General features: G+C 42.4%; 2 protein-coding genes across 2 annotated transcripts; both read left to right on the forward strand.

The window, feature by feature from the left end:
- Nucleotides 1-4391: 4391 nt before the first annotated feature.
- Nucleotides 4392-18919, forward strand: xk (X-linked Kx blood group (McLeod syndrome)). The gene is made up of 4 exons (XM_042080186.1): nt 4392-4830; nt 6913-7175; nt 12891-13715; nt 18896-18919. The coding sequence occupies exons 1-3, from the start codon at nt 4586-4588 to the stop codon at nt 13712-13714; spliced, it is 1332 nt and encodes a 443-aa protein (XP_041936120.1). The 5' UTR covers nt 4392-4585; the 3' UTR covers nt 13715; nt 18896-18919.
- LOC121698242 (cytochrome b-245 heavy chain) lies at nt 15693-26125 on the forward strand. Its single transcript, XM_042080175.1, has 13 exons — nt 15693-15803; nt 16156-16248; nt 16887-16997; nt 17305-17389; nt 17672-17820; nt 18656-18837; nt 19520-19652; nt 20478-20570; nt 20685-20938; nt 22091-22253; nt 22515-22661; nt 23988-24112; nt 24300-26125. The coding sequence occupies exons 1-13, from the start codon at nt 15759-15761 to the stop codon at nt 24415-24417; spliced, it is 1698 nt and encodes a 565-aa protein (XP_041936109.1). The 5' UTR covers nt 15693-15758; the 3' UTR covers nt 24418-26125.
- Nucleotides 26126-26535: the final 410 nt, after the last annotated feature.

Raw genomic sequence — 26535 nt, forward strand, 5'->3', positions numbered from 1 at the left:
CTACATAATGAACAGTCCCCAGACAACCGTCTCTATAGAAACAAGAGCAATAACACAAATGAGGAGACGGGTGTGATGCTCAGATACATGATATCGTATTGTCATAGGAAACACACTGAGATGGTAGTAGAGGGGCCTATGTGTCTAATTTGGGGGCCTGTGGGATTCGCATGTTAATTTTTGGAGAGTATTATATCTTTGTTCTAGGGGTTCTTAAGAGTAAAAAACATGTCTCCATTTTTTTTGAAGGTTTTGAAGGACCCAAATCAAAGGTCAAATTCAGAAAAGGTCAAATATGGTGTTTTGTCCATAAACCTCACATTGCTGGTATTATAGCATAGGGTTTGGTGCCTACAAGGTGTGCAAAAGTGGGCCACATAAACAATACAACATTATAAAACATTTTTAGGCTGATGATTGATCTCTTTAACAAGAAATTGTGCCTAAAATTCTTGAAATTGTCCGCTAAAAAAATAATACTTCAATATCAATACAATCAATTCATGCCTATTAGTGTGCTTGAGTGTAGGCCTAGCCTGCTCTGTCAGTTCTTGTCTACACCCATTCAGAGCACAAAGTGCAGAGATCTCTGTTAAATCAAGTTTAATAGACTTAATAGACTTTTACATAGTACCAGCTGAAGTCTGTAAGGCCTTCCGTAGCTTATGTAAGTGTGATGAAAAGAAAGGGTAAAGGATCACATAGACAAACAGACAGGTGTGTGTGTGTGTGTGTGTGTGTGTGTGTAACAGAGAGAAAGAGAAAGAGAGACACTACCAGCATGGATGGATTATGAACTTTCAGGCCCCTGGGCCCAGATGTATTAAGGGCCACCCACTAATGGTTGCGGGGGACATTTGTAAAAATGTATGTGATTGTTAAAATTTTGATGTGATTTCCTATATTCTGGTGCATTTTAGGGATGGCCAATACTTTAATTCAATCAGATTCATAGCCTATATATTGATATGATGTGTTGACATTGAGGCAATGATTCCATGCAATGGCTTGGGCCCCCTGACTCCGTGTCTCCCCTGGGCTTGGGCCCGGTAGGCCCATGCAGTAATCCATCCCTGACTACCATTGACAGTTGGCCGATGATAGCTGGCAGTGATATAATTTAGAATATCGAATAACCTGAAGCACATAGTGCTCTGTTCTTCATGGTTGGTGATATTAGTGACCTTCTAGACTTCTACATTTGAGCAAGCACATTTTCATAGTCCATGGTGGCACAGTCTAGTTAGGTTATATTCTGAGGTGTGTCTTTCTGTTAGTCAGGTGATGGCACATATATTCTAAAAGAAACTAACGGGGTTAATTAATCAGGTTTTATGGAGAGGTATAGTTATGCATCATCTGCTAAACAACAGGGGCCCCAGTACTGAGACTTGAGGCACTCCATATTTTACCATAATCTGGGTAGATGGTTTATTATGGACCTGTACAAATTGTTGACGGTTAGGAAGGTATGATCCAGGAGATAGTATATATAGTATAGATACAAGGCTAGGTTTTTTGAGGGAGGGCTTAATAACAGATGTCTTAAACGACTGTGGTACATGCCCTGACAGAATTATTTATAATCTAGAGCAAAACATTATCCAGGAAGGGGAGACCAGTCTTAAGAAGGTGAGTACAAACAGGGTTTAGTAGTTGTAGATTTTGATGAGGACATTGTGGAGGTGAGATCTAATGTGTTGTGTATATGTAAATGAATTAAATGTTGTTTGAGGTCTCATCTGTGATTCAGTGATTTTGCTATCTTTCAGCAATGGAGTATGTGTATTTGGTGAAACTGATTGGTTATTGATCTTATCTCTAATTGTTTGACATACAATCATACTGTTGAAAATAATAAAATAACTGTTTTGTGAACTTTATTCAACATAGCCAGTGATTTAGGCAATATTTATGGTGTTAATTATAGTGAAATATACAATTTCACAAAAATAGGGTTAAAACAGGTAAAAAAAATGGAGACATCATTTTTCTCCATGTTCAATGACCTCTAAAGACAGTCCAACCACTCTCCAAAAATTAACATTTCAATCCCACAGAAACCACATAGGCCCCCTGACTATGGAGGATGGAAGTTAAACCTGAGAATGTGATGGTGCTGTATGTCTACTACGTTGCTGAGCTGTAGATTCACAGAGATAAAAGCACATGTCCAGTCCACCACATCTCAACCCTCACCCTTATGGTGCAACACATGTTGGGAATGGATATCAGTCCCAGTCAAAGCACTGATTTGTAACAGACTGTTCTTGTGATAAGGATAAACAAACATGCACACATACCTGCGCGAATGCGCACACATTGCACGCACACACACACACAAACGCACGCACGCAGGTCGCACGCACACACCAACTTTATTTTCTCCCTCTCACAGACACAGACATAAAGCTTACAGCGTTCTCCTTGGAGGAAAACCTGCTGTGCAACAGACACAGAGAGCCTCAGACGGCTTGATAATCGCAGTGCTCTCGTCTCGACTGTATGTGGTCCATGTGCTGTTGCTAATTCCATGTGTTGCCATTAAATCCACATGTATTTCTCTGTCGTTTCACTGATAGCAGTTACTGATGTGATGTCTTTTGGTACCCTCCACCCATGTACAGTACCTCCTTTAATTCCCATGCCAGTCAGGGTCGGTCACTGCTAAAACCACCAGGGCAGTCAGGCATATGGGGGGTGTCCCAAGGCACAGATATGAGTTTTCACCACTGACAAAGAAAACGTGTGCTGGTGTTTGAGAGGACACAATCATGTGATCAGCGTGTGTTAAGCTTCATAGGTCTTTGTTGAATAACAATACTACTTATCTGAATCAGGGATGTAGAGGGGCTAAACGCAAGTAAACACAGTTTATCCAACTCTGAAATTTCAGAAATAGAGTTTATCCACCTCTTATTAGAGCTTATGCACCTCTCAAAAGAGTTTATTCACCAATACAATCACATATGTACACATTATTCACAATATGTACACTAATCACAAACTAGGAACCATTTAATACCACTGGTATTGTATTGACAATAACCTCCACCATCATCAAACATGTTCTGAATGCCTTTTTAAATGATACTGAGCCATGCGGTATCAGATTTTTTAAAAAGGCATTCAGAACATGTTGTTATAAATATTGGACAATAACCTCCACCATCATCAAACATGTTCTGAATGCTTTTTAAAAAAATCTGATACCGCATGGCGCAGTCCACTTCACCGTGATCACAGAAATCATAGTTTACCCACCACTTATTTTACCACTACACCCCTGATCTGAATGCAACACAAAGTCAAAAGGAGCTGGCCACCTTGCATTGGGCACACAGGGATTTGACATTTATACTGATGCTATTTATCTGGCCTCTAGAAAGGAACAGAGAGCTCACAAAGCAAAACCTTTGAAAGACTTTTCAGGGTATGCAGCCCTTTTAAATGTAGGCCCACAAAATAAGATATAAACATTATGGAAGACAGTTTCTCCTAGCGCCACAGTGGCCTACTCATTCTGCATAAGAGTCCGCTGTATTGACAGGAAGGAAGGACATTATTTTCTGTTGGTTCTTATCTGACCTTACCAACAGGAAGCTTTAAATGCCAGATCCTCAAAACAAGCATGATGAGCCTCTTCCATGGGAACATGCAAACAGTTGCCATAAACATCAGCATTCAAATCACTGTTTGCAAACTGTATCTGTTTATTTATCACACCCTACTTAGCTTATATCATAACTGGCCAATATTTGACATTTCATGTAATAAATCAAAGTGTGAAATCAAACGTTGGAGTATGTTCACGATTCAAACCAATTGATAAACCTTGTTTAACACCTTCATGGCCCTGCCCCTGCTAAATTCGTGGAGTTTCTGAAACATAATCTCCACCTAAAATGTCGTAAAGCAATACCAATGTCTACAGCCAATGAAATGGGCTATACCTATAGACAGTAAAGGAAATATAGCTATAGCAGAGAATGTCTAATAAGGGCTATAGCCTATCAAACATGTCTGGCTGTGAAGGATTCTAACGGATCTTCAGAAGAATTTGTAGAAATGTGTGCTACATCGACATCTACTGGGCGAATGGGGGTACTAACCTGATGATATCTTGCATAGGCCTTCCAGTAGGCCTATATAACAAACTCAACAAGCGCAATCCAATATTCATTTTTAATCCAGTATCCTGTATTTAAGTAGTGTAGGCTAAATGTCAGAGATCGTGTGTAGACAGACACTTTCAGAGCGTCGCCTAACATGTGTTGATCTTTTTAACTCAATTTCTAATAATTTCGGTGATTTCTAACCATTAAAATGAAATGATCAGCGGTTCTTGAAAAGAGATTCCGACCTATAGCGTAAAAGTGCGTGCGCGCAGCACGTATGGTCTCGCGAGCGCGCAATCGGTCAATACAACATTGAAATCACTGCGCCATCTACAGCTAAGCGTCAAAACAGTCCAGCTCTCGTCTTGGATAGCCCTGATGACTGCGGCTTCGTGGTTCAGTCAGCCGTCTCCGAATCGTCTGCATAAAAGACTGGAGGAGACGAAGACAAAGATGGCTGAGTGATAATGAGACTGCCCAGCTCGGTGCTTGTCTCGGTCTCCCTGTTCACAGCTGAGACGACGGCTGCGTTATATCTGAGCACCACGTACCGCTCCGCTGGAGACAAAATTTGGCAGGGCTTCACGCTGCTCTTCACGCTCCTCCCGTCAGTCCTCGTGCAGCTCACCCTGATATTTATCCACCGGGACCTCAGCAGGGACCGACCTCTCGTGCTTCTGCTACATATACTGCAGCTGGGGCCGATTATCCGGTAGGGTGTGCCTTCAAAAACAACCAGACACTTACAGACATCACATATGTTTACAACGGAGAATGGTTCTGGTGTCTTAATGCACAGTAATGAGATTCGACACAACATCTGCGATAGCCTTGTTTAGAGTGTCTATTTTTAAAGGCTGGATGTGTACAATTGCTGTGCAGAGAAAATAATGCAGCTTTTGTCTTCAGTTGCGCATACAATCCGCGCGGCCTGCTTGTTTACCATGCTAGTATCGATCAACAGTTTAGTATGGCACGCGTTGTATCCTACAGTATTCGCATCCTACAGTATTCACAAGGCCGGGTGGAATTATTTGTCTGGGCGTAAAATCCTGTTGGTCAGTCGGCTTCTCACCCCAGCTCTTTTAATCCATATGGGTATTCTGTGAGTGCTGGGGTATCTCACTGGCCGACCTCAAATAGACCTGTTTATCTGCCCATTGTATCACAGAGAAAAATAATTAACTACACCATGTGTTTAAAATAATGTACATTATACTTAATACTTGACCAATGGCTGTAACCATATTACCTCAACCTATTCTTGCACTGATATATATATTTTTTTTATATTACCTTGTCTACATTATACATTATTCTCTTATATGTCCATATTTATTGTATGCTGGTCTCTAGACTTCTTGCACGGTTGCACTGTTGGACTTACTTATTGGCACCATTACCTTGACACTCAGTCTCATAGAGCACCTTGCAATGCACACTGAATTACAGGTTCAGTCCCTGCCCTGTAAGTCCCTGCCCTGTGCGTGATCATCCTTAAGCACACTATGTGGGATATTTAATTTAGTTTATATAGTATATTTAGTATTTTAGTATCATGTTTATCTTTTACTGTCTCTATTGTACAGTGGAGTTTTTTTATATTTTTATTTATATTACTTTTTCTGCTGTAAGTGCATGTTGTGTGTGATGTCTGTATGCTACTGAGACCTTGAATTTCCCCTTTGGGAGAAATAAAGTATCTATCTATCTATCTATCTATCTATCTAAATAAGACAAACCGTAATTAAGGAAGGGACTTGACCCTGAAAAGCTGTCCCGGGGCCATTAATGTCGTCTTTTTAATTTCGTCTGTAACCTAACGATTACCCTAAAAGCCTCTGCCTGGCTGTTTCCTCCCAGTAAGCCACTTGCCAGCAATAGCATTCTGTTTGACAGGTTTTTATTGAACATCTTTATTTCAGCCTGTGTTGTCTACTGATGCTATTTTCAGTTTGGTGGTCCATTTTAAGCTGGATGCTTATAGGACTAGCCTATAAGCCTAGCCTATTAGGTCTCTAATGTTTATTAGGCATTTCTATATTACATATTTAATGTGTAAATATTTGCATCACCCTAGCTGTCAATGGATAGTATCCAAACAGCTAATCCTTGTGTCAGTGTTTATGGGATGGGTTTCATACACATGCACTGCTTGCCTTTCTAGTTCTTTTCTTGCTCAAAAAGCCTGAGTCAGCACACTTAGAACATTGTATGTTTAGTGAGGAATTTGATGCCATGAGAAGTTTTTCAAGTTTCAATGTCAGACTGCCCCCTTTCTCAGAAGCGTTCTAGAACTGGAAGCTTGATAAAGCCCATACCAGGCAAGCGTTTTATCTGGCACTGGGCATGCTGCCCTCTGCATACTAAGCAAATTAAATGGGCAGTCTGCCACTACGGGGCCTCCACACTGTGGGGCAGACTGCCCACTCTGGTGTGGTGGTGAGGGACAGGTGTGCCCCTGCAGGTGTCTCAGGTTCCCTCTCTGATTTACTGTCAGCAATCTCACCCTTTCCTCACGTAAACAGTGCCACCGCACCGACACACCTCACACACTGACCCTGAATCAGTGTGTCTCTATTCAGAACTCTTATTATATGTGCTCCTCACGCATCACACTTTGGAAGCAGTGATCTATGTCTAGGCATAGTAGCTATCTGAAGCCTCTGTTGTTGTAAATGAGATACCAGTTTAGGAAGAATGTCCCCCAGCGGACCCAGTTCAGGACTCTAATGTCCCCCAGTGGACCCTGTATCTAAGTGCTGACTGCTCACCAGCATGTTGTCATTTTCAGGTGTCTGGAAGCCTTCTGTATCTATGGCAGCGCGGGCACGTTCGAGGAGCCGTATGTCACCATCACCCGGAGGAAGCAGATGCCCCGGGGCGGTCGGTCGGAGGAGGTGGAGCAGGAGGTGGGGCAGGCCGAGGGCAAGCTGATCACCCACCGCGCCGCCTTCGCCCGCACCTCCGTCATCCAGGCCTTCCTGGGCTCCGCACCGCAGCTCACCCTCCAGCTCTACATATGCGTTCTGCAGCAGGGGGTGTCCATCGGTAGAGGTACGTCTGTCCTGTCCTGTCATATAATGTCATGTCCTGTCATCTTGTGTCATGTCATGCCTCGTCATGGCATACAGCACATTTGAATGTCCAGTCTCACAACACACACACACACACACACACACACACACACACCTACCTTTCACGAGAATCTTTGCACGAGAGTAGTCTGTGTTTTGTTTGAAGCAGTCAACTTTAGATATTGCTTTCACCAAGTCAACTAGTAGATGTTGTAGACCTAAAGTAAGAAGTGGTGAAATCTCCTGACATGATCTGACATGAGCTTAGGCTAGAATGTGGCAAGCTGTGGCAGTGATGAGAAACTTTGTCATCACTGGTGCAAGTCCTGCATAATTTAGAGCTGCCCCAAATGTCACTTTTCTCCCACAGTGAGATATACCTAATACCTGTGTGGCATTATGGTGTGAGATATTGGTCACTTTTCTCTTACAGTGAGAGATACCTAATACCTTTGTGGTATCATGGTGTGAGATATTTGGGAAGGAATTTTGACTTAATTTAGTAGGATTTTTTTCTTTTAGGTTACACAGAAAGCTGCTAAGACCATTAAGAACTGTCACATAGAACTCTTTGTAAAACAAGCATGATGCTAGTTCTAGCCTGAGGCCTAAATAACTGTTTCCATCTGCCGCTGCTTTATGATCTGTCAGTCATCAATCTGCCAGTTTATTTGTCCTTTCAGTGGCTTTAGGCATACACCTGTTTGGAAGTTGTGAATAGACTTCTGTTCACAGGAACAAGGACACAAGGCATTAGTCAGATGACCAACTCTACAACAAAATGAGTCATCTTTTATCTTTTTGGTAGAATTTGTACTGTTTGGCTTTCTTTACCTACTCGAGCAAATTCAGGCCCCGAAATTCTGTTAATTCCTCAGACCATCTGAAACTTATTTAGCCATATATTGTTTTTTTTAATAATCAACCATTTATTTCACGCCATCTTGTGAAAAAAGCACCAAATGCTTGCAGCAAAGGTATTTTCTTCTCTCAAATCCATAGTTGGCTGGCAATATCAATTGGCCAGCAAATCAATATCCCTCACCGCACCAAGTGTGAGAGGCAGTAAATTACCTCACAGCATTTTGGACGAGGCAATGCTTCAAGCACAGTCACTGCATTGCTGAGCAGGGTGTGAACTGCCTCACGGTCCTGCAGGGAGACCTCGTATCACGGTCCTGCAGGGTGACCTCGTAAACTATATAGAGACGGAGAGGCCGTAACTCAAACCCATGATTATTTCTGTCCCGCTCCAGGAGAGAGGCTGGTCTTCACTTGCTGCTTCAGCAGGATTCATTCTTTCGCTTTCACCAGCTCTCTCTCTCTCTTTCTTTCTCTCTCTCTTTCTTTCTCTCTCTCTCTCTCTCTCTCTCTCTCTCTCTCTCTCTCTCTCTCTCAAGCTTTTCTTGATTTATATTTAGATAAATTCCAAAAGGCCAGTGTGGTTGAGAGAGTCAGGTTTATGATTGGTGGTTCTGAACATGCACCGCATCTTAGAGAGATAGATAGATAGATAGATAGATAGATAGATAGATAGATAGATAGATAGATACTTTATTGATCCTCAAGGGGAAATTCAAGACATACAAGTCAGAGGAGTCATCCAGCTGGTGGTTGAAAGAAAGTTTAGATAGAGAAGAGATTATGAAAGTATAGATATGGAGATAGATATAGATAGAGAAGAGATTATGAATGTATAGATATGATGAGATATATATATATAATATGATGAGATATATAGAGAAGAGATTCTGGCAGCCCATAGATCTTTCTGATCATGAAATGAAATAAATGGATAACTAGTAGAATAGCCAAACCCCTCACAATCCATCTGCTCATTCTCCCTGTTTTCTTCCCTCTGTGAGTGAGTGAGTGAGTGAGTGAGTGCTAATTACTAGCGTGTGTGTGAGGTATGACGTAGTGGTGTTATATTCTCAGTGTTCTGAGGTCACGTTCTCCCTGTGTTTGGGTGGTACAGGCCCACTTTTACAGGCCAGTGTGAGCTTAACTAAGACACTACACTAGTGTATCTATCTAATCTTATCTTTGACTGGTGTCCCTTTACTGTAACTGAGTCAACACGTGATGCATATGGTCATGAAACACTGACCGAGTTCCGCCCGCCTCTGCCCTATATCTTATTTGTTTTCCGTACTGGCCTTTCTAGGAACTGCTATCAGGAAATACAACTCTCAGAATTACTCTGGGAAGGCTACTGTCATAATTACTTTATTGTTTTATCTAGAATGCCATTAGGCTCAACAAAACATCGATATAAAACAATAAAGTACTGTAATTATCTTCTATCTTATGACTACAGATTCATTTAAAGTTTAATTAGGTTTCTCCATCACTGAGTCTACTGTTTATGTTCTGCAGAAGAAAGCAAAGCTATTCCATTTATTGACTTAGCAGACGCTTTTATTCAAAGGCATTTATCCAAAGGCTTTAATCTTTTGTTCAAAACAGAATAATGATGATGATGATAATAATAATATTACACTTTATTTGTATAGCACCTTTCATACACAGAATGCAGCTCAAAGTGCTTTACATTTGGAGCATTAACACAATAATAGAGAAAAAAATGGTAATAATACAACAAATAAACAAAACAATAAATAAAACATTTTCGATTTCGAATTAAGTAAAAAAATAGAATTCACAAGATGGTATGGAGATAAATGCAACAACACATACAATACAACTAATGCAGTGAAAATAAGGGGTTTGCACGGCGTGTCATCAGGTCGGGACTTCACCATATTGGAGATACTCGCATCATAAGAAAGCACTGAAGTAGATCCCTAACGTCGTCAAGGAAAATGGTTAATTATGGCTGTGTTTTAGGTTGAACCAATAGGTCAGACTGAGAAAAACATCTGCAGTAGGTATCGACTTCCAAAAGTTATTAAAAAAAACAGGGAGAAAGGAGAATAATGCCAGAAGTTATCAGAGGAAGGGGGCGCTTGTGGTTGGACTTGGTACTGTGTCTCCCTCACCATCTCATGGATCTGCACTGCCAATGAACGGTAATTTCTTGAAATGTTGCGCCTTTTCTTGTGGTCCATGTCCTGCCCTATGCCTTTGCATCTTGGACGCATTTTGATGAGCTTTTCTGTTGTTTATATATTTATTTTTTTTTGGGGGGGGGGGGGGGGGGGGGGTTTATGCCAGTGTACGGTGCAGGTGCCCCAGCCAGTTGCGCCACGGCTGGGCCAGCTTTTCTGTTGTTTAGACATGGCTATAATCACTTAAAGCTCCAGTTGGCAAATCTGACAGATTGAGGGGACTTAGCCAAAATTTTGAATGTTTACAACTCTCACGCCCCTATCCCACTTTGGGCACAATTAAAAGATGAAAAGAAGGAAACATTCGACTACTAACAAAGAGCTTAAGTGATGATAAATACTACTATAAATACTACTATAAATACTACAATGCAGTGGAGAGCTTAAGTGATGATAAAGACTACAATGCAGTGGAGAGCTTAAGTAATTATAAAGACTACTATAAATACTACTACTAAATACTACAATGCAGTGGAGAGCTTAAGTAATTATAAAGACTACTATAAATACTACTACTAAATACTACAATGCAGTGGAGAGCTTAAGTAATTATAAATACTACAATGCAGTGGAGAGCTTAAGTAATGATAAATACTACTACTAAATACTACAATGCAGTGGAGAGCTTAAGTGATGATAAAGACTACTATGCAGTGGAGAGCTTAAGTAATGATAAATACTACTATAAATACTACTACTAAATACTACAATGCAGTGGAGAGCTTAAGTAATGATAAATACTACTATAAATACTACTACTAAATACTACAATGCAGTGGAGAGCTTAAGTAATTATAAATACTACAATGCAGTGGAGAGCTTAAGTAATTATAAATACTACAATGCAGTGGAGAGCTTAAGTGATGATAAATACTACAATGCAGTGGAGAGCTTAAGTAATGATAAATACTACAATGCAGTGGAGAGCTTAAGTAATGATAAATGCTACAATGCAGTGGAGAGCTTACTTAGGTGATGATAAATACTACAATGCAGAGGAGCCCTTAATTCCATATTATTGAATGGCACTGCAGGTATTCCTTTGCCAATGTGGGGGATTTTAATGCTCTACTTCAGGGGGCCCCCGCATGGAGTGAGCTCAGGCCTCCGTCCTCGTCCACTCCGCTGTTGCGTAAGATGGCTGGCAGTTGTCATCTGGCCTGGCCAGCTATATTTGTGTCTTATCAGAGGAGACACCCGATGCCTTGCGGTAGTCAGCGCGTTGCAAGAGACAAAAGATTTGAGGAAAGAGGGGAAGTCATCGGAACGGATACTGATACTCAACAGCACGTCCTGGAAAGGCCAGGGTGAGAAGGGTGCACATTTGTGGTTGTTTATAAAAACATGAGATGTGGTCTGAAGCTTTAGCATAAAAGCATCAAATAGATTAGGATAGTTAATCTCCTCTCTCTCTCTCTCTCTCTCTCTCTCTCCCTCCCTGTCTCTTTCTCTCTCTCTCTCTCTCTCTCTCTCTCCCTCTCTCTCTCTCCCACTTCCTACCACTGGCTGAGCTGCTTAGCGATCCAAAACACAAAACAATAAACACAATTTCAGCGCAGTGCAAACAAACGTCCTTCCTGCTCCGGCCAGGCTGGATTATCACACTAAAACCTTCTGGGTTACATGAGCACCCAACGCTGGCCTTCCTGCCCAGTCCTGCCCCCGCTGTGCTCTGCTGCCCAGCCTCTGGGGCTCCGTGAGGCTGTTCCAGACGGCCGTCCAGCGTGTGACCACTCACTCACCCCTGGGGAAATGTTGGCACCCGCCCCATGCATGTGTCACAGCTGTTGTGTTGCTTTCTGATGACCCCACACTGTATGTCAGGCAATTTCCCAAAACAAGAATGTTTGAACACCCTTTGTCAAAACCTGATATTTTATTCTTATTCCACTGCTTGGTTGAATTTCCCATTGTCCTACGTAATTTAGAACGACCATTAACCGTATGTTATTTGCACACCTATGAAGTAGATCAATTTTTTTGGCCATATCACACTTGTATATTAATTCGCCGAACTCTTTGTGAAGTTTAAATGAACGGTCACGTTGCATCCGAGCTGTAAAATGCAGACGTTCAGAACATTGCAGCATATGACGGAGGTGGCTTTTAGCTAGATGGATGACAGCAGGCTAAGTAAAATAGCAATGTTTCAAAGCTAAAGTTTATCAGAATCTTGAGGTACGCCCACTTGACAACGGGAGAGATAGAACTAACGACTGGCCTTTGGCCGTAGCAACCATCCATTTAGAACTAGTAACGGCAGTTTGTCCTGCAAGTTGAGAAATTATTATGTGTCGGAAGAAATTAGTTCTGCAAACAAGACAGTTTTAGCGATTAAAACGTTTAATTTGTAATAGGAAATGAACACAACGCAAGTGGCAACAGTGGAATAAGCGGGATAATGGACTCCACGGTGGTCTGTTCACAGAAATTGATGCACTTCCTCCGCTTCGTGTCGGGGCCGTTTTACAACCTCGACCGTGCTTTAACTTCTGTGAACAGACCACCGTGTCGTCCATTATCCCTTACATAACAGTCTTACATTAATATCTGAGGTTAGGATGGTCATTCAGCAGCTCTCCAGCAACCTCCTCACTTGTTTTTCTTTCTTTACGTCTCTGAAGGCACACTGATGGTCATCTCCTTGCTGTCCATCGTGTACGGCGCGCTCCGTTGCAACATCCTGGCCATTAAGATCCGCTACGACGACTACGAGGTGGACGTGCGCCCGGGCGCGTACCTGTGCATCTTCCTGTGGCGCAGCTTCGAGATCGCCACGCGCGTGACTGTGCTGGTGCTGTTCAGCTCCGTGCTGCAGATCTGGGTGCTGCCCGTGGTGCTGGTCAACTTCCTGCTCTTCACGCTGCACCCGTGGGCGCTGTTCTGGCGCAGCGGTTCGCCCTTCCCCGAGAACATCGAGAAGACGCTGACGCGCGTGGGCACCACCATGGTGCTGGCGCTGCTCACGTTCCTCTACGCGGGCATCAACATGTTCTGCTGGTCGGCCGTGCAGCTGCGACTCTGCGACCCGGACCTGATCGACAAGGCGCACAGCTGGCGCCGCGTGGCCAGCTACTACGGCCTGCGCTTCCTGGAGAACGGCGCACTGACCCTGCTGTGGCACGCCTACCAGACGGACGTCTACCGCGCGGTGGACGAGCCGGTGCTGGCGCTGCTGCTCCTGGTGGGCTACTCGGCGGCCATCTTCTTCATGCTGATGTTCTACCAGTTCTGCCACCCGTGCCGCCGGCTGTTCTCCGCCAGCGCGTCGCAGGGCGCGTGCGAGTGCTGTGGCTCCTCATGCCTGCTCCTCCACGGGCACCACGCCGCCCAGGTAGGGCCCGTCTGCGACAAGCAGCCACACCTCACCGACGCGGACAGCCCCGGGGGGGACGGGACCTACGCCACCAACGGAGACCTCAGCCAAAGCTTCTCCAGTAACCCTTAACACCTGACTGACCCCCACCCCCCCCCCCCCCCCCCCCCCCCCCACACACCCTTTTTTCTTTGCACACAAAACAAGTGCTCCTTGCAGAAGAAAAGAGAAACACAGAGTCGATAAGCCAATGAAAACAATTTGCTTTGCCTTGGAACACACCATGCTGGACAGTATAAGGGAGGCTAAGGACCCTGACTCGGCCCTTCATTTTGGACCCGTTGGGTCCCATCAGCATGGCAGTGGTAATCATCGTAGTTGTAAACCTTTCCAGAATGCATGTGAGCTACCTTTAACCTACAATGCTTATACAAAAGTGCTGCTTTTGTTCATGTGATGTCAGTGTTTGTTTCAATATTGTTGTGTTTTTGTTTTGTTTATCTTTGTGACGTTTACTTACTGAATTACTACCTTATTTCAACTTTGATATATTTATTTAATGATTGTATTACTTCCACCTTTTCACTAATGAGGGGCATTGCCATCTTACATGGTCCACTAAGTTAAAGCACACACTCAGGTTTCTTCCAAAAGTATTCTGTCTTTGTTTATTAAAGCATTTTCGCCAGGCAAAGACAAACAAAGACAGTATTCTGTCTTTGTTTATTAAAGATTTTTCATCAGCCAGTATTCTAGGCTTAATGCCTGCTACTAACAAAACAAAAATGTAACCACATTTATTTCAGAAAGTATTGGAAGAGCTTACACGTTTTAGGGCCTTACTTTCAGACATATACATTTGCATCCTTTCAGTGATCAGTCTCCCACTTGTTTTGTTTGGACACTCTGAAGGGCACCACTGGCACGATGCAAAAGCAGACATTAAAACAACATCTTTTTTAAAAAATGAAACATTTGACCTGGATGCTATAGTGAGCCTTCATCTGTGTAAAGCTGATGCAATAGTGAGCCTTCATCTGTGTAAAGCCGATGCAATAGTGAGCCTTCATCTGTGTAAAGCCGATGGTATAGTGAGCCTTCATCTGTGTAAAGCTGTGAATGAAAAGTGTAATTTGTTTACTTTGTATTTTTACACTCGTGCTTTGCACCTGTTGCACGTGTATTTTTACAGATTTGCTAAAGAAAGGGACCACCTATTGCACATATATTATTGTCAAGGAAGGGATAAAAAAAAATGTGTCAAAGACTCAGCTCTTAAACAGTGCTGCCACCTGGTGGTCAAGGTCCTCTTCTTGAATGTTGAGTTTTGAGAAAAAGGTCATTGAGAGTCAGCTAACAGCACTGAATGCTAACCACAGAAATACCTTTTTTACACACTTTTGTCATTTAAGCATAACCATAATAAAGACTCAATAGATAAAAAATAACCTATTGTTTGCATATAAGTGTGTGAGTGTGTGAGCATCTTTTGTCTGTTGGTATGTGTCTTTTCCCCTTTAGACTTATCAGAGTGGAAACGTGTGAATATTTCATGGGGCCTTCTACTTGCCCATACAGATAACACAGGCTCGTTCAACTGGAAATATCACAGCTGACCAAAGAGCAGGTGCTTGGGTTTCAATGGCTCATTACATCGCCCAGACAAAAAAAAAGGGGTTTTCTGTCATAGTCATAATGACCATATGTAGACCGCACATAGCCCACAGACCCTTTAATGTATGAGCAACTGTATGCTACTGTTGTAGGTGCTGTAGGCGCTGCTTCTAGTAGAGTAGGAATGCATGCAATTAATTAAAACAATGAAGCGCTAATACAGCATGCGCAACTGAAACATAAAACACTGAAAGCATACTCAGTAAGCATTACTATTTACACTGATTTGTGATAACAGCAAGGCCCTGATCTATCAGTGCTTTTGGATGCAAAGCCTGATTGAGAAGTAATGGCTGAACCACGCTGCAGAGGAGGTATGGCATGTCTAAAGACCAAAGTACAAATCCACCCACACACACACACACACAGGCACAAATTAGACGGGAAATGGTGATGGTTATTTCCTCATATCACCATTTCCTATATATACTGAACCTTCAGGAGCTTGCTTTGTAGTGCACTTCAGCTCCCGCTCACACACACACTCACTCCAGCTCTCAAGATGGGCAGCTTTGTTGCAAATGAAGGTGTCTCCATTTTTGTCATTGTGAGTAGACTGTTTGACTATTTATTATATTATAAAGACTATATATGAAGAATTTGGTTCCAAAATGCTATATCCTCCATTTTAATGAATTTTCATGAATCATTTTTTTACATATTGTTTCCAAAGTGATTTCAGTACAACTGTAGTTGGATATTGTTGTTTGATTCATCTTTACTCAATCGAAACAACACAACTGCAATTGTATTGATGAAATTAAATACACAATTAAATTACATGACTTTTTTGAAAATGGAGATATAGCATTTTGGAACTCTTCATATTATTTATTAATAAGTCTGACCTTTGCAGTAAGAAGAGCTGTCTATTGAGTGTTCCGTTTGGTTCATTTCAGCTTGTCTGGCTGGGGATCAATGTTTTCCTGTTTGTATATTTCTATATACAATTCCTCGTCGATAAATACTACTACACTCGTATTCTTCTTGGGGTAAGTGTGTTATGTGCCTGTTTGTATTTTACTATATGAGATTCCTCATCCATAAATACTACTACACTTGTATTCTTATTGAGATAAGTGTATCAAATGTACATTAATATTTCTTTATCTACACTTATAATTAATTAAAGTGTATTATATGTCTGAACCTTTGTTTTTCAGTGTTTTATATGTGTTCAGTCCCACTGAATGGAAACTCAAAATCGTGTTTAATGAAGGCTTAGGCAGAGTAGCATGTGATATTCAGTGAATGGCAGTGTAGTGGATATCTACCGAATGACTTGTGCTGCTGCTGCTGCTGCTGTTTGTGTGTGTGTGTGTGTGTGTGTGTGTATGTATGTAGTGCAGTGTTGTGCATATCTACAGAATGACTTGTGCTGCTGTGTGACTATCTCTCACGGTTGAGTACAGTCACATCAGGTGTCCCACCAGTAACACCAGGTGTTCAAACCAAATGTTAATAAACAGAAGTGAAAGCTGTCTGTTTACTCCTGTTTGATTCTGTTGTACTTCTCTCTTTTTTATCCCTCTATCTGTTTTATTATGTTGTACTTCTCTCTCTCTCTCTCTCTCTCTCTCTCTCTCTCCATCCCTCTATCTTACGTCTCTTTCTCTGCCCGTCTGGTCAGGACGCGCTGTCGTGGGCCAGAGCTCCGGCCGCCTGCCTCAACTTCAACTGCATGCTGATCCTGCTGCCTGTGTGCCGCAACCTGCTCTCTTTTCTGCGAGGCACTGTTCAGGTGTGTGTATGTGTGTGTGTGTGTTGTGTGTGTGTGTGTCTGTGTGTGTGTGTGTGAAATTAAGATATCGCTGCTTTTAAGAGACAGCTGTTCAAATCAATATCTGCCTGAGATTTCCTCTTAAGTGCACTGGGCCGTAAGCCACACAAGGGTTGTTATCATAGTGACCAATAAATGCTGTTAGTATTAAACCCACATGGTAATATTAAAGACATTCAGATGGAATATGCACTGTTAATCTGATTAGATTAGAGATCTGGCCAAATCCTAAACGCTGTGTTTTTTGGCTGTGTGTCGCACTGAACAGATTTGTAGCCGAACTGCAGCTCGCCAACTTGATAAGAACATCACCTTCCATAAGCTGGTCGCCTACATGATAGCCTTTCACACAGGTGCCACTCAGTACAGCACTTATCACATTCAGGTCCATTCCCAAGCAATGAGCAGGATTAAAAGTATTAATTAATAAATATAAAGAAATACAAATAAATGCATATAAATAAAAGTATACAAATAAATAAGTTTACATTGTGAAACACAACTCTGATGTAGGCCTAAGATTGCAAATTGATTATTATACAATCTAACACTCGGATAATCCACAAAATATCTCATATATAAAAGAGTATATTGATAACTGTGACGTGTTCTTTGTCTTTGCTGATTGCTGACAGCGGTCCACATCATGGCCCACCTTTTCAACTTTGAGCGCTTCATGGACGCCCAGCTGTTGGGGAACAGTAGCCAGCTGCCTTACGTGCTCTCGCAGATCGGCAACGGAGACAACCGGTCCTTCCTCAACCCCATCCGCAGCAACGAAACCGTGAGTGTGTTTGCTGTCTGTAGTCTCATACAGAGCCAGAAACATAAAATATAGCTCTACAGAATGTGTAATGCATGATCAAACCTGTCCTGGCAAGGCGTGCAATGAAACTGATAATAACTACTGTACGATAATGTTTACCTAAAATAAAGACGTCTGCTGTTTGCCTGGACGTTTTAATTGTGGAGAGGTTAAGATTGTTAAAGTTGAGTCTACTGTAGATAAGTTGATCTAAGTCTAGATAAATTGAGACTGCTAAAGTTAAGTCTAGGTTGTTCTGCTGAGACTGTAATCGCTGTGAATAATGAAAATAAGAAGGAAGTCGCTGACCACACACGGTGGTTGTCGGTCCTGGTCAGAGAAAGGACCAGGAAAACTGGTTAACACAGGCAGCTGAGGGTGACCATCGAGAGCGCCTGGCCCGCCCGCAGTCTGGCTGGACGGTGCATCAGCGCACTGTTCTGGTTGCGTAATCATGCTTTGTCCGTATGCTGTTGCCATGGTGCTTTGATGCAACCCCCCCCCCCCCCCCACAATCATGACAGCAAAATCCATAAATACTGTAGCATCTAAGAGAAGAGCAGCTTTCAATACAAGAGCTGCTGACCATGGTGGTTTGCAATGTAATTGTCAGTAAGTCATCTCATTCCCTGTAACATCATGGTGGGCCTACACTCTGGTTTGACTATGACTATGGTCTCACTAGTTTGGTTTACACTAGTTTGGTTTGGGAGCCTGATGATATCTTTACACTAGTTTGGTTTGGGAGCCTGATGATATCTTACACTAGTTTGGTTTGGGGGATTCATGAGCATTTTTCCTTTTCATCTTTCAGAATCCAACTATTGTGATGTTCACCACCATCGCTGGTCTGACCGGCGTGGTCATCACCTTAGCCCTGATCTTGATCATCACTTCTTCCATGGAGGTCATCCGGAGGTCATACTTTGAGGTGTTCTGGTACACCCATCACCTGTTTGTGGTCTTCTTCATTGGCTTGGTTTTTCACGGAGCGGGGTGAGTATGCAGTCCCACACACACACACACACCCATGCAGTCCCACACAAATCCCCCCCCCCCCACACACACACACGCACACGCACACGCACACACATATGCACGCACGCATGCACGCATGCACATCCAAATGCAGTCCCACACACACACACATCCCCAACAGCCAGGAGTGTACAGGTCAAATATATCGGTTCCCAGAGGGCCAGGATTTGCAGGGTTAGTGTTAGCGTTAGCTTCAGCCAGTTAGCATCCATCATAATGGATGTACGTGCTCACTTCCAACCACATTTTCACAAACAGATCAGGTGCCACATCACTGGTGGAGACAAATGTGTTGTCTATGCTGATTGGTGGATGAGCTGGCCGTTTCCTGCTTGGAGGATCAGCCAATCAACATGGACCACATCATTTGTAGCCATCGGAAATGTGGCACCTAATCAGCTTGCTTGTGCAAATGTGGGTATGAGATCACATGAACTAGAACTATGTAGAAGTAGAACTATGAATCAGAACTTCCTCTCTCTCTCTGGGTAATGGTCTCCATGGTGGGTTCTAATGCAATAAATCTGTTTACCTGTTTACAGAAGATTACATCAAAATATTGTTGAATGTATTGTGAGGTATACTGATTGTCTTGTGAGCTATAAGAACCACTGTGACGTTTCTGTTGTTGTTTGTACAGACGCATTGTACGTGGCCAAACAGACACCGATCTAGACAAGAACAGCCCGGGAAAATGTGCTGCTCACTTTGAAGAATGGGGCAAAAATGGGACTTTCTGCACTGAACCGCAGTTTGCAGGAAATCCCCCAATGGTGAGAGAAGCTTTCACTTCCTTGCTGAAAAAAACAGCCTGACCAGCTAAAGGTGGTTTGCTGGTTGACCAGCTTGTTGACCAGCTTGTTTGACCACCCTATGATGGTTGACCTGCTAGACCAGCAAAGCACTTGTGAAAACATACCTTCAGCTGGTTTACCCAACTTAAGATGGTAATTCAGCTGGTTTTGCTTGTTGTACAACCTCAAGCTGGTCATTTCAGCTCGTGTTGCTGGTCTACATTGCTGGTTTAACAGGCCATGCCAGCTTATGTGGGTCATTCTAGCTAACCAGCATGACCATCTTACACCAACAATATGTCAACCTTGGCAGGCTAGTCACCAGCATAACTATCTTACACCAGCTGTATCCCACACTGGCTGGTCACACCAGCTTGACCAGCTTCCTCAGATAATCACACCAGCATGTCCACCTGGTGGCCCAACCAGCTACACCAGCCATGACCAGCAAGAGCTGGAAGAAAACCAGCAAAGACCAGCTAAACCCAACTACCAGCATACGCTGGTTTCTAGCTGTTTATTTCAGCAGGGTTGTGTCTCTTCAGAAAGAAGACATACTGCAATAATATATAGACATGTAGACATCATATACATTATATACAATCTTTTTTTTAAATTATTGATATCTAAATGATTGATATCTCGCTCACTGTTTTCTTGTGTGTATTTTAATGCACTAAATGATTAAAGGATAATATCTCGCTCACTGTTTTCAGACTTGGAAGTGGGTGGTGCGGCCCCTGTTTCTTTACTTGTGTGTATTTTAATGCACTAAATGATTAAAGGGTTAATGTCTGGTTTCAGACGTGGAAGTGGGTGGTGGGACCCATGTTTCTGTACGTGTGTGAGAGGCTGGTACGACTCTGGCGCTCACATCAGAAGGTGGTCATCACAAAGGTCAGTCTTTTATTTCTAATTTTTTATTTCCTAAAAAAAATACATCATGATACAAAATAGTCCCTTAATATTTTTCCTTGGTTGTGCTGTTCCGCTGTCCTGCTCTTCCTGTAGGTGGTCATGCACCCGTCCAAAACACTGGAGCTCCAGATGCGGAAAAAAGGCTTCAAAATGGAGGTGGGACAGTACGTGTTCCTTAAGTGTCCGTCGGTCTCACAGCTGGAGTGGCACCCCTTCACGCTCACCTCTGCCCCCGAAGAGGACCACTTCAGCGTCCATGTCCGCATCGTGGGGGACTGGACCGAGGGCCTGCTGAAGGCCTGTGGAGGGGACAAGAACGAGTTCCAGGAGGCCTGGAAACTGCCCAAGTAAGGACACTAAAGCAGCGCAATGCAGTTCTTTTATCCTACAACAAATAACTCATAATAAATAACTCGTTTTGATGCTACAATAATATGGGGAATAAAGTCTGCAAACTGCCCAAGCAAGGGCCTTGGGTCATAGGCCCATTTCAGCGTTGTTACAACAAAGAGGGTTTCCTTAAATGGACCTCAGAACAGAACAATGCAGTTCTTTTACAATAACGGCCAATAACTCATTCTGCAGCTACAATGACTTATAATATGGGGAATAAATACGTCTCTGAAATTGCCAATGCATGCGCGGGATGCTTGATATTGCACTATTTAACGTTGTTGAATGGGTAGAATCATGACCCATTTAGTTGTTTTTTGACGAACTTGGTACCATCATAGAGCTAAGCGGTGTCATAGTGCTAAACGGTGTTGAATGTTGACACTAAGGGGCATGAAAACTCTTCTATGCTGTTGCTTTAATAAGGATCTTGGGTCACATGCTGTTGCTTTAAGGATCTTGGGTCATAGCCCCATTTCAGTGTTGTTAACGCAAAGAGCGGTACCTTAAATGTAGTGCCTTTTGGGTAAAAGCATGACAAAACATTCATAAATGTCATCAGTGATATTGAACTATTTAAAGAAATAAAGATTGTGTCTTTCTAAAAGTTTTATCATGTAAAGGTACGGTCAGTGATTCTACTTAGATTTGGATTGGTGTTGGCTCTCTGTTGTTCTGTTGGTGTTTGGTTGAAATATCAAGGGACATGGTGTTATCCAGAATCACTGACAGTACCTTTAATTACATGTTGAGAAGGAATCAGAAAGCTGCTATAAATAGCCGCTAAGCGTTGCTGTCAATGTTTGGTGTCTAGCTACTGTGGGGCATGGAAATGGATTACTGGGTTTTAGATGTTAATTAATGAATCAAGTGGATGGGTCGTGAACCTTTGAGAATCGGTTTGGTATGTTATGCCACTATTAACAAATATGGGAAAGTTCAAACAAAAGAGGAAATGGGTTAATGGGTTTTGCTAAAGAAAAAAAAGGAACTGTGCAATTGCACAGTGAGACATCTGTCACTTCCATAAGACTTTTTCTTCCTAATGGCTTTTTTGAACGTACAAGAACTGAAGGCAAGTATTATGAGAATCTCTCTGTTTCAAGGATGGCAGTGGATGGACCATTTGGGACGGCCAGTGAGGATGTTTTCCGCTACGATGTGGTCATGCTTGTGGGTGCTGGAATTGGAGTCACCCCTTTTGCATCCATCCTGAAATCTGTGTGGTACAAACATGTCAACAACAACGCCAACATACTCACCAAGAAGGTGAGCGGTTTTCCCGTTCCCTCATTACCTAATCTTACATTACAGCAATGCTCACAGAGGATTAGCCAACTAGATCCCCCATGCCTTCCTAGTATGGAAGTAGCCCTTACACACCGCTTACATGAGGTCTTCCTAGTATGGAAATAGCGCTTACATGAGGCCCTGACCCATTTTATTTATTTATTTTTCTAGTGTCAGTTAAATTATTAATTGTAAGCAGATTTTAATGCTGTGCACCTCTTGCTATGCGCTTTTCTGCAGATCTACTTCTACTGGCTGTGTCCAGAGACCCAGGCTTTCGAGTGGTTCGCTGACCTCCTCCAGAGCCTGGAGGGTCAGATGATGGAGAAGGGCATGAGTGACTTCCTCAGTTACAACATCTACCTCACCAGGTGGAAGGAATCTGAGGTGAGACCACACGCGTTCTCTACCCTAATCAGACCAGACGCGTTCTCTACCCTAATCAGACCAGACGCGTTCTCTAATCAGACCAGACGCGTTCTCTACCTCTACCGTAATCAGACCAGACGCGTTCTCTAATCAGACCAGACGCGTTCTCTACCTCTACCGTAATCAGACCAGACGCGTTCTCTAATCAGACCAGACGCGTTCTCTAGCTCTACCGTAATCAGACCAGACGCGTTCTATACCTCTACCCTAATCAGACCAGACGTGTTCTCTACCTCTACCCTAATCAGACCAGACGCGTTCTCTAATCAGACCAGACGCGTTCTCTACCTCTACCCTAATCAGACCAGACGCGTTCTCTAATCAGACCAGACGCGTTCTCTACCTCTACCCTAATCAGACCAGACGCGTTCTCTACCTCTACCGTAATCAGACTAGACGCGTTCTCTAATCAGACCACACGCGTTCTCTACCTCTACCCTAATCAGACCAGACGCGTTTTTCACCTCTACCCTAATCAGACCAGACGCGTTCTCTAATCAGACCAGACACGTTCTCTACCTCTACCGTAATCAGACCAGACGCGTTCTATACCTCTACCGTAATCAGACCAGACGCGTTCTCTAATCAGACCAGACGAGTTCTCTAATCAGACCAGACGCGTTCTCTACCTCTATTGCAGTGTTTCTCAAAGTGTGGTCTGGGGATCACTGATGGTCCGCAAGCTATCCCAAGTGGTACGCGAGCAGACGTGGTAAAATATAATATAAATGAGTTGTTAGCAATATTGAACCAACTTGTATTTAAATCCAAACAGTTCTGCAACACTGTCTATGTAAGATATGCCAGTGTAAATCATATGAATCCTCTGACACAATAAGCAAAGTGAAAAGACAATAAGCAAGGTGGTTCAGTGAGTAGGCCTATTGTGTAGGCTAATATACTGTTGAAGTAGGTCTAATCTTTCATTTATTTTTTAGGTGGTCCGTGCGTTTCTTTTTTATTGGTTAAGTGGTCCTTCGTCTGAAAAAGTTTGAGAAACACTGCTCTATTGCAATCTGGGCCACCGTGGCTTTGTTTCCTTAAAGGAGATGGAAAAGATTAGCTCAACAAATGTTTCCCAATAATCATTTGCATTAGTAACTCATTAGTTAATGTTCCACTTGAGTGGCAGTCTTTCCTGCATTTCTGCATTCAGGGCCGTATGTGAGTCATGTTTACAGCTAATCCTGCCCTCCTGCGTTTATCAGGGCCATATATGAGTCATGTTTACGGCTGATGTATGTGAGTCATGTGTTTACGGCTGCTTGACATGTCTCCATGCAGGCCGCGTACTTCCGGGTTCGTCACGAGACTGAGAATGACCCCATCACTGGCCTGAAGGAGAAGACAAAGTTTGGGAAACCCAAATGGCAGGACGAGTTCAGTACTATCGGGGCAAACCATCCAGAGTAAGTTCAGCATTATGGCAGTCCATCCAGATTATGTCCAGCATTATGGCAAGCCTTCCTTGCAGTTAGAAACATACAGTTTGTGTATCATTATTAAATGGCCACAGGTGCATGCTATGATATTGATGCCGGTATCAGTGTGGATATCCTCTCTAATGTGTTCTTTCTGCCGTGTGTGTTTGAACAGCACAAAAGTGGGCGTGTTCCTATGTGGCCCACAAGCTCTGGCTAAGACCCTGGAGAAGCAATGTGTCTCCAACTCGGAGTCCTCCTGCAAGTTCATCTTCAACAAGGAGAACTTCTGAGATATTTACAGTGCCTTTGCAGACACACCAATGCTATCTGCAAACACCTCTGTGGTTGTCAATGCTCTCAAAAGGTCAGAGAAAACAGGGGAAAAATATACTGAAAAGCAACGCAAGTGTTATAAATATAAAGCTCAACCAGTGTTCTACTTGAAAGCCATTTTTACTTGAAAGATAAAGTGACAGAAGCAAGCGCTTTACTGAACTAAATGTCACTGTCGTGTATCCTAACATTGCTAGCATTAGGCCTAGTAACTAAATGTTACTGTTGTGTATTAGACCATAGTATTGATCACTTTCTCAATTCTATGTGATTTAAATGTTATTGTGATCGGGTAGTTTCAGTCCAGGTATCAGTGCTTAACATTATCTGCATGTATGTCTGTGTAGGCCTACCTTAAAATGTGATTATGTTGGATAACTGCATGTTATCATTACTAATGACTAGAATATGTGATTATGTTGGTTAACTGCATGTTATCATTACTAATGACTAGAATATGTGATTATGTTGGTTAACTGTATGTTATCATTACTAATGACTAGAATATGTGATTATGTTGGTTAACTGTATGTTATCATTACTAATGACTAGACAATTGGACATTGCCATGTTTTGTATGTATTAATTTTCAACAGCAGAAACAAACATTCCTAAGCGTTCCTAAGGCATTTCTGGAGGCACAGAGCTAATGGTAACTTGGGGAGAAACAAAAATAGAGTACAAAAGACATTTCAAACAGAAATCCTCTAGGAGCAGATTGAGAGGGTCCATACCTACATAGAGAGTATTAAAAGGCCTATAAGGTAATGATTGGATGGTGTTCAGTAAAGTAATGAGTGTTTACACATGTGAAGAGAGAGTGAGGCACTGGTGATTTAGTGTGGCATTTTGATGGGTTGTGTTTAAAAAACGATATCAAGTTACTTCCTGTTAGATTTTTGTGTGTTAAGTAGAAAATTGCGTGTGGTGTTTTGCAAAATGTGTTTTAGTAAATGGAAAACTGAGTCAAACACTGAGAATTAGTGTATGTTTTTTGCAGATTTAGCGTTGGGTTATGATGTTTGGAAGACATGTTTAGAAAAGTGTGTGACAAGCACAGATTTAGTGTGTACTGTAAGCAGTTGAAAAAAACTGCAAGTGTGAAGAGGAAGTCATGAATGAAATCAGTTATGCACAAAAAGGGGAAAAAATGAAAAACAGAAGCCTGGATAATCTCATGGCTGATGCTTTGCTTTCACCATTATTGTGAAATATCAAGCAAGGCCATATTACACAAACATATGAGGAAACTACAGTAGGCATGCCACAAGTGGCCAGCTACCTGTTTTGGTTCTGGTGGAAAGTCCAGGGGTTTGACTCAGAGTGTTGTTCCCCTTTCGAATCGCCTCCTTGTGTTTGAGTTTCTGCTTTAAAGTGTAACTTAGGCGAAAATTGACCCCAGGGTCTTTTTCTACATTAAAACACATCAAATAAGTCATGGAGACAATATTTTTCGTTGATCAACCATTACAAACAATTAAAGATTCTTTTTTGCTGGAGTTACACTTTAAGACCAGACCCAGGGTGACACAGTCTCTCAACTCCATAGTGTTGGACTAACAGCATGGTGCTCAAAACAAACACAGATAGTGAATCACAGATAGTGAATGTATGTTGTCACTATTGTTTTTGATGAAATGTTTTCAAAGTTAGTTTGTGAAATAAGTCCACCATCTTCCTTTTTGCTGTTTTGGGGATTAAGTTGAATTAAGGATATTTACAGTTCAAAAGTGCAGACAGTGCTCATAATCCTGTAGTTTGTGAAATTCAGTGGATTGCTCCTTGCGGTCCTCTAGCCGCCTGGGGGGTATTCCAAGTACGTGGTTTAGTGACAAACCTGGGTAAGTTAACTCAAAGTAAGTGGTAAACCTCCTACAACAAGAGCCCTATACGTGTAGGATTCTGTCATATATCTGACAGGTGGAGCTCCGCCTCTACTAACATTTTGGATCTCGAATGTGCTTTAATAGTGCTGTGCGTGCAAATATCCCACTATGGACGTGCATATCATACCACAACTCATGACAATTGATTTATTTGATGTTATAAGGTTAGACACAAAAAATGACCGCAGT

The sequence above is a fragment of the Alosa sapidissima genome, chromosome 23 (assembly GCF_018492685.1).
Source record: "Alosa sapidissima isolate fAloSap1 chromosome 23, fAloSap1.pri, whole genome shotgun sequence".
NCBI classification, from domain to species: Eukaryota; Metazoa; Chordata; class Actinopteri; order Clupeiformes; family Clupeidae; genus Alosa; species Alosa sapidissima.